Source organism: Rhinoderma darwinii, chromosome 8 (assembly GCF_050947455.1).
Source record: "Rhinoderma darwinii isolate aRhiDar2 chromosome 8, aRhiDar2.hap1, whole genome shotgun sequence".
NCBI classification, from domain to species: domain Eukaryota; kingdom Metazoa; phylum Chordata; class Amphibia; order Anura; family Rhinodermatidae; genus Rhinoderma; species Rhinoderma darwinii.
In genome coordinates, this window is record NC_134694.1 from 15,695,511 (window position 1) to 15,704,620 (window position 9,110).

General features: G+C 42.7%; 1 protein-coding gene across 2 annotated transcripts; it reads left to right on the plus strand.

Moving 5' to 3' along the window:
• The first annotated feature begins 1,973 nt into the window (after positions 1–1,973).
• Positions 1,974–6,361, plus strand: DPM2 (dolichyl-phosphate mannosyltransferase subunit 2, regulatory). 2 transcript variants are annotated; one of them, XM_075834183.1, is made up of 4 exons: positions 1,974–2,049; positions 2,136–2,225; positions 3,633–3,735; positions 5,417–6,361. In XM_075834183.1, the coding sequence occupies exons 1-4, from the start codon at positions 2,047–2,049 to the stop codon at positions 5,473–5,475; spliced, it is 255 nt and encodes an 84-aa protein (XP_075690298.1). In that variant the 5' UTR covers positions 1,974–2,046; the 3' UTR covers positions 5,476–6,361. The 2 variants fall into 2 exon arrangements, with proteins under 2 accessions (XP_075690298.1, XP_075690297.1); XM_075834182.1 differs by lacking the exon at positions 1,974–2,049 and having other exon boundaries at positions 2,067–2,225.
• Positions 6,362–9,110: the final 2,749 nt, after the last annotated feature.

Here is a 9,110-nt window from a genome sequence, read left to right on the forward strand (position 1 = left end):
GTAAATATTACAGTCATAGTTACCAGATTTTCGGACAAGTCCACTTTCATGCTCTTTTGTAATTGAGCCCATTGTCCATGCTGCAATATATACGTACAGTATACCTCTATATAGCGATAATGTCATCTAACCTGTAAAAGGAGGACGCTGGATTGGTTATAAGACTATGCAACCTCTGAAGGGGTAGGACAGTGTCCTAGAAAGTAGCGCTTCTTTGAGATGCCCTCTAGTGGTGAAAGCTGCCAACAGTGCCAAACTGTGCCACATATGTCCTGTCCCCCAGCAGCTCGGCAGGGCTCACAGGTGGGGCTTTTATTCGACCTAAGGACTGGGAAAAAAATGAATGTAATACTTGGCAGGAAGGAAATGAACAAATCCAAACATAAATCGACTTAAAATGCGCCAAATATTAGTAAAACGTAATTATTATTTCCATAGTGATTCAGCAATGTTCCAGTTAAAGCCTAATTCTATAATCACACCCACCATCTTCATTGAAGCCTAATTCTATAATCACACCCACCATCTTCATCGAAGCCTAATTCTATAATCACACCCACCATCTTCATCGTGTTGCTAGGAAACAACTTTTACGCTTCACTAAAATCTTTCTATTTTAATCATTTATTTTGGAACCATACAGACTAATAGGGATTAGGAACGTCAACTTGAAGTGACCAAAATTACACTCAAGAGCATTTCCCCCTAAAATCATAGTCATCAGTCAAAATATTTTATTAATATGGGTTATATAGTCAACATTTGTAAATGCAGCATCTTTATAATGTATCTTTATTACCTTATTTGCTGTTTTCACTCATTTTGGGCTGTTTCTATTGTGCAGTATAAAAAAAATATCTCCTTTTACTACCTGGAAACCATCAGCAAGCAGCTGGTGACTGATCTGTGATTCTAATTTTGACTGTATAATGAAGTCCTGCTTTAAATGGACTGATTGGCTCATTAACACTGTACTGTAAAGAGGGTGTCCCCTTTCCATATGCCCTATTATGGCATATGGATCTCTTAGAGGAGGGTTCTCTGCAAAGAGCAGCTCCTGCTATGGGTATTTATTTATTTCAGTTACTTATATAGCACCAACATATTACGCAGCGCTGTACAGAGGTCCTCTTTTACTGTCCCCATTGGGGCTCACAATCTAAATTCCCTATTGGTATGTTTTTGGGAGGAAACTGGAGTACCCAGAGGAAACCCACACAAACACAGGGAGAACATACAAACTCCATTGCAAATGTTGTCCTTGGTTGGATTGGAACCCAAGGCAACAGTGCTAACCACTCAGCCCACCTTTGTCTATATGTATATAGGGTGGCTAAAATCTGCAGGTCTACATTTTACCCATAGTAATTGCTTCCTCTTGGGCTGTGTCTGTCCCTCTATGAAGATACAGTAGCTGAATCCGGAATGGGGGCATTCTGGAACTGTTGTGGAGGCACTTTGGCTGGTTCTGTTATGGGACACTGTGAGTTTCATGGTTCAGGGTCACTTTAACTGCTATTGTTATGGGGCACTGGGGATGAAACTGTTGTTGGGCACTGTGGGTATCATGGTTACTGTTATCGGGCACTGTGGGTATTCTGGTTACTGTTATGGGGCACTGTGGGTGTTAAGATTAGTTTGAGACTTGTATGGGGTACTGTGTATGACACTGTTTTGGGGACACTGACCAGGATTTATGGGGTGTGGTCAGATATTTGAAGGTTGGGCTATATCATATGTAACAATATTATAGCTATTATAAAAGACGAAACAAAATAATAAAGAAAAACAGCAGCTTTTAATAGTTTTAAAACAAACGTCAAGGAACATAAATGACGGCGCACACATCCCGTGTCGTCGTCCCCCAAATCCGCTGTACACGATCCTCTCCCCACCTCTTTCCATTTTGGTTCGTTCCAACAATTTGCGTGCGCCAGTTACGTGCATATGACAGAACTACAATTTCCAAGAGCCTTTGCGCCAAACGCGTCTTTTGATTGGCTACTGTAATAATCCGGAAGTCTGGGATTTGGGTGACGTAGCAGCATGGTGAGTTGAGATCATTGATTAGTGTGATGGGGCGCGCTACCTGTTCTATTATACGGTTATCGGTAATTGTGTGTGTTTTGTTGCAGGCGACAGGGAGTGACCGGTTGGCGGGGGCTGGGCTGGTGGCGTTTAGCACTGTAATCTTCCTGTATTACACAGTGTGGGTCATCGGCCTGGTAAGTCCTGGACTTAGAGCAGTGTACTAGACTCAGGAAGCCGGATATATGTGGAGTGTGTAGAACTAATAGTCCCAGCATGCCATGGTAAGCTGAGGTTTTATGAGCATGCTCAGGCAGCCTGTGGGTACCCCCCTGTCGTTGTACTACAAGTCCCAGCATGCTGTGTTAGGCAGATGTTTTATGAGCATGTGCAGGATGCCTGTGGGTACCCCCTGTCAATGTACTACAAGTCCCAGCATGCCTGTGGATAATGAGAACTCTGCTTCTCCTACATTGGATCATGCAGTCTCGGGCATAGGGATGTGCCAAGTTGTGCAGCGTGTGCCACCTCATGTGAACCCAAAGGGGTGTAGATTGAAGAATATTCGCATCAATCGGTCTGGTGCGGACGCTCAATCGCTGTATATACACTGATCAGCCATAATAGTAAAACGACTGACAGGTGAAGTGAATAACATTGATTATGTGGTGACAATGGCAGAAAGTGATCAGTCCGTTCTTCAAGTTGTTGTGTTGGAAGCAGAAAATATGGGACCGTGTAAGGATCTGAGCGACTAACAAGGGCCGAATTGTGATGGATAGGCTGGGTCACAGCGTCTCCAAAACAGCCGGTCTTGTGGGGTGTTCCCGTCATACACTTCTCTGCACAAAGCCCACTTGGTCTAAAGTAAAACACGCCCAGTTGTCCATTAAGAAACTCCTTAGCATAAAGCTAATATAGGTCATAACTCCGTCAAAAATGATCGTTTTTCTAAATAAAAAATACTGCCGTAATCTACATTACAGCGCCGATCACATCATGTACAAGATAGGGCACTTATAATGTGGTGACAGAGCCTCTTTAAGTGATATAATTATTGAGTAATAATCGACCATTGGTGGAAATCGCGTAGACATAGGGATTCACCATTAACAATCGCCATTTACAGTTGGATTATTAATGATTATTACATCTGTGGCCTTGTTGCCCGTAGCAACCAATTCATTTTTCCACAGCAATTTAAGAAGTGAAAGCTGAGCTCCGATCATACAATAAAGTGGTCTTGGCGCTGAATTAGCACTTCGTCCCTTTTAAGTTTTTTCCCCGCACAGCGGAGCTCCCTGGCAGCGTTACGGCCTCTTCATTCTCTAGATCGTTGGGGGTCCCAGAGGTCGGACACCCACCCATCATCATAAAGTCACCTTATAAAATAGGAATAACCTTTGCAGTGAATGTACAGCACCGCTCTACATGCTGGAAGCCTGGGGCAGCCATTCTGAACGCTGCGTGGATGCCCATTGATGACGAGTGGCCTTGTTTTCTTTTCTCTACCACGTTCCTACTTTTCCTGGTGTATTTTTTTCCCCTGTTTAAGTTAATGTAGAAACAAACCCCGTTATTAATGCAGTTTTCTTAATTTCCAGCCATTTATTGACAGCGACCATGTGATTCATTCCTTCTTCCTTCCACGCGAGTACGCTGTGCTGCTGCCCCTGACGGTTGGGCTCATGCTGCTTCTCTTCATGGGTGAGTCACGTATTATGCCAGGGCTGGACAAATCCCGGGAACCACGTTACCATTGTACCTAAACATTTGCTTCTGATGCTTAACATATTAGGTCGTTGTCTTTTGATGTCTATGGGAGTTTTTATTGCCTGGCCACTACACACCGGCTCCTATATTCTATAGCTGGCGTGGCCACAGTGTGGCTCAGGAGCAACGTGGATTTTTCTTTTGGCTGCTGATTTTTCAACCCCATGACAAACAGGAGTCCTGAATTCAGTAAGATAAAGATTCCTGTCGCAGTCCTGAATAATCCTATAATCAATCAGAGATCTCTTGTGCCCAGTGGACTTCTCCAGTCTCTGACTATAGATTTGCACAGAAAGAGAGAGCTACATTTAAAGGGCTGATGATTTTACATGGGCAGATATTCTGCCTGATAAACGGGCGCCGATTGAAAATACAGCAAATCGATTGGCGCTTGTTTGCTCCATTGAAACGGAGCAATGATCGGAATGTATGGGGACGAGTGATCTTTAAACTGGGTAGATGTGAAGCCGACAACCGACCATTTTTCTGGCTGCATTAAAGATCTGATCAGTCGACAAACGAGTGTTCGCCCAGTTATTGGCCCCTGTTAAAGGGCCCTATAGTTCCTGTTAGTAGAGAGTAGTGCTAGACCATGGAGGAGATCAGACACCTGTCACGTTCGTATAGGCATTACTGTAGCAGTAACCACTCTCTGGGTACAATGGTATGGACTATTCGCTGTAGATCGTATTACTATGCTGACGCTACTATCCTGCCTACTGCAGGGTGGCACCATTGTATAGCTAGCCAGGACTCGCGTGATAACTTGTTTGACGGACTTTAGAAAAGTCCATAGAGTGATGTAGTGCCTCATGTTGCCTCTTTCAGGCAGATGGGCTGGCCCAGAGGGGCTCAGTGAGGGGTTTATACAAAAATTTTTGTCTCCCTGGTTTATATTTCGTGGGAGTCACTTGGTGATTTCAAAGGCAATCTTCGAAAAACGGCTGACATGTCAGAAGTTTTGATCGGTGGGGGTTTGAGCACTGAGAACCCCACCGATCACTAAAATGAAGCGGCAGAAACGCTCGGGTGAGCGCTGAGCCGCCTGTTTTCTGAACGCCTTTTCTCCGAAAGCCGAGGTAACGGTGTACGGATTCAATAGAAAGTCTATGGGCCTGAACACCAACTGCTCGGCTGTCCGAGAAAAGCGAATCAGAAAATAAGCGGCTCAGCGCTCATCCGAGCACGTCTACAGCTTTGTTCTAGTGATTGGTGGGGGTCTCAGTGCCCGGACCCCCACCGATCAAAACTTCTGATGTAGTTTTTTGAAGATTGTCTTTGAAAGCACTAAGTAGTTCCCATGAAATATAAACCAGGGAGAAGTCAGAAGTTTTTTGATAGTTTAGTTACTCTTTAAGATGCCCTTTATAAAAAGGGTCTGTTTTAGTGGCAGAGACCCCTAAAATAGTTTAGAATCCGTTTTCCATTAGGGGTAGGTTGAACGGACTGGTGCCTTGCAGAGGTGACTGTCATGCCTCAACAATATTCTGTACTGACCCTCAAAAAGGTTCGTAGCCTCGCCGACTTCAATGGCCGTTAGCCATTGTACATGCAGCATGCGGGAGTGCTGTTCTATGTACAACCGATAATTCTATTCACGTATCTCTTCTATCAGGTGTCTTTGTGACGTATTTCATGTGGAAAAGTCGGAGTCCTAAAAAGAAGTTTCAGTGAAGATACGATCAAGTTAACGGACCCTTTTTATGTGACGGATTTAAACTTCATCCAACATTCCTGAAATAAGTGGATGTCATCCGTCCTATGACATCGCATCTACCATCGCTGAACTGACGGTTAACCGCGCCTTATGGATTCTATAGAATATTATTTAAAAGGAGACTATACCTGAAACACAGTCCTCCCTATAACATTACTCTTCAGGCATACAGTTGTTACGTACTGCCCCCTGGTGGTTGAACTGTATTATGACATTTTCAGATTTTATGTTCTTGTTTTGTGGCTATTTGCCAGAATCTCTTTATTAAACAAGTGCAGTTCTCATCTAAAAACCCGGCAGATGATTATTTATGATATTTGTAGTACCTGTTATAAGCCGTTGTGCAGAAATTGGACATTATAAGATACATTTTAACTATTGGTTGTTATATAATTTAATATATTTTTATTGATTGGGGTCGTAAATCCATCTGTAAGGCCTCATTCACACGAACGTGTCCGTTTTGCGTCCACACTTTAAGTGTGTGATGCGAAAAAAACCACACAAAAATAGGACATGCAGTGAGTTTCACGCACCGAAAACACGGAAACACGCTGTGTGAAAAACACTGAACGTCTGAATGGCCCCATTGAATTGCAAAGGTCCGTGTGAATAAGGCCTAACATGAAGGAGGGAAACATCTTTAAGGCTGAACCAGAATTTATTAATGATGATTCTTGGGAATTAATTGGCCACATCGTTGCAAATAATTACGCCCCAGTGATCACGTAGGTCCTGAGGTTGGTCATCTGTAAATGAAGCTTACATGTCCGCTTTCCCCTCTGAGTGAAGACCATTATAACTTAACCAATGCATTTGTTAATAAAAAATTATTTAATATTGCACGTGTATGTTCCTTCTTTATTTCCACCTCGTATGTCACCAGCATAAAGCTCTGTCCTGTCCTGATACTATACTATGTATCAGTGCAGGTCAAATATATCTGCCTATTGTCAAGACTGCTAACCCTACAGGCGATTGTCTCATTTACATTATAGTAAATTTCCAACTGTGAGAAGTATTAGTACTGTGGATGTTCCCATTCACTCACCGCAAACAGAGGTTTTGAAAATGGTTTTGAAAAATGTAAACCTACCGCCACACAGGATATAATAGCAAGACTGGTAAAGCTCTGCTCAGTTTAGGGACAAATGGATGGATGGAAACTATGAATGATGACATGTATAAGGCTGTGTTCACATGTCATGTTACAAAATCAATCTAAGATTAATCTTTTTAGAACTTTTTCCACCTAATGTCACCTATAATCTGTACAATTCCATTGAAAAACAAACTGAAATATTTTAGGGTGGAAAAATAATGTGTTTGCATAAATCTGCACACCCTTAAGCTAATACTTTGTTGAATTACCCTTTGACTTTATGACAGCATTTGGTCTTTTTGGGTAGAAGTCTATCAGCATGGCACACCTTGACTTGGCAATTGTTGCCCACTCTTCCTTGCAAAAGTGCTCCAACTTCAACTTCAGACCATAACACGTTTTACCACATGCTTTTGGCAGACTTGATGTGGGTCTTTGCAAAGCATAGCCGGGCTTGGATGTTTTTCTTTGTTAGAAAAGGCTTCCATCTTGCCACCCTACCCCATAGCCCAGACATATGAAGAATACGGGAGATTGTTGTCACATGCACTACACAACCAGTAACTGCCAGAAAGTCCTGCAGCTCTTTTAATGTTGCTGTAGGCCTCTTGGTAGCCTCCCAGACCAATGTTTGTCTTGTCTTTTCATCAAGTTTTGAGGGACGTCCAGTTCTTGGTAATGTCACTGTTGTGCCAAATGTAATCCACTTCTTGATGACCGTCTTCACTGTGTTCCATGGTATATTTAATGCCTTGGAAATTCTTTGGTACCCTTCTCCTGACTGATGCCTTTCAACAATCAGATCCCTTTGATGTGCTGTAAGCTCTTTACAGACCATGGCTTTTTTGCTTTCACATGCAACAAAGAAAATGTCAGGAAAATCCTAATAGAACAGCTGAACTTTGTATGGGATTACTCAGAATCACTTTATATAATTGCAGCTGTGTACTGACTACTATTTAACATGAGTTTAAATGCGATTCTGAACGCAACCACATCCCCAATTATAAGAGGGTGTTCACACTTATGCAACCACATTATTGTAGTTTTGTTATATTTATTTTTCCCCTCTAAAAGAAAATTCAGACGGAATTTTGAGGCCGATTTTGATCTGCCTTCACGCCGTTTGCCGCGTTTTTCGCCGGTTGCCATTGAGCGCCGCGGGCAAAAAACTGTGGATTACGCTTTCTCTGCCTACCATTGATGTCAATGGGAGGTCAGAGAAGTAAACCCCAGACGATAGGGCATGTCGCTTCTTTTTCCCACGAGACGGTTTTTCCACATTTTCTGCAGTTTTTTGATGCTTTTTCCGACGCGGTTTTCGTGTAAAAAAAACTCTGTGTGAACTGGCCCTAAAAGGTGGAAAAAGTTATTCATCTTGTACTGATTTTTTGACGTGACAAAGACTTGCCATTTTAACAGGGGTGTGTAGACTTTTTATATCCACGGTATTCTGCCCTAGCAATGTCAATTGTGCGCTCTGGCTTTTGACCATGGACTCCATGAAGCTCCAGAAAAACAGCTCTACAAATTTCCTGGCCACTGTCCTCCTGTAAGGGGGCCCTCCGTCACTCTGACATGAGGTGAAGTTACTGATGACTATGGATGATGGCTGGGGAGACTAGAACACTTAATGCAGATGACTGGGAGGCCAAGAAAAGGAGGAACAATATGGAGGACAGTGGATACCTAAATAATCATAGTTTGTAGGGCCGAAAACTGACATATGCCCATCCAATTCAGCCTTTTAGTCTGCAATGTTGATCCAGAGGAAGTCCAAACCTTCCATCATAAGCTTTTCCTGGTTGTCACACTGGAGTTGGGCCCTGTTTCATGTTTTGCTATGGGGCCCCATGGTTACTTGTTACACTTCTGCTTTCAAGGATTGAGAGACTCAATGACGTGTTGGAGAGATACAAATCAGTGCCTGACCTCTATTGCATCATATTCAACTGAGCAATGGGTTAACTGTAAGATATGTACGATTGCTGTACAGCCACCGGTGCCACATACTTGTCATTAACGCAGCTCCTTCTCCCTGTGCGCCTCTTTGTTACAGGGCACCTATTTGCACGCTGATTGCTGTAAATAGAGACAGGATTATAGTGTCCCGGGGGGAGTCGTGGCTTCCGAAGATTTACAGGACCTGCCTGCAAGTGACAAATAGGAGCCATGTAATATTAGTTTCCATTATAGAAACTACTAATATTTTACAGTGTGCTGGGCCTATTACCCTCAGATGATTTCATTATATATGTGTTATTTATAGAGCGGCAACGTATTCTGCTGCATCTGTGTAGTCCTGTAAAAACTCACTGGGGAGAATAACGTTTACAAATGACGTACATAATAGTTATTAAACAGTTGCAACATTTTAAACTCCTATTATTACTATTAGTATTTTTTATTTTTCTTAGGTTTGCGAATAATAGGGAGCTCTAATCCCAAAATGTATCAATGTTTAAAGACGTGATCCAGTAGTAGAGCCAT

What these genes read in the sequence shown, in the direction of transcription:
- DPM2 (XM_075834182.1), top strand. Translation starts at nt 2,076, where the DNA reads ATGGGGCGCGCTACCTGTTCTATTATACGGTTATCGGTAATTGTGTGT. An exon ending in CAGTGTGGGTCATCGGCCTG is followed by an intron (nt 2,226 to 3,632) that starts GTAAGTCCTGGA and finishes CTTAATTTCCAG; the next exon opens with CCATTTATTGACAGCGACCA. An exon ending in CATGCTGCTTCTCTTCATGG is followed by an intron (nt 3,736 to 5,416) that starts GTGAGTCACGTA and finishes CTCTTCTATCAG; the next exon opens with GTGTCTTTGTGACGTATTTC.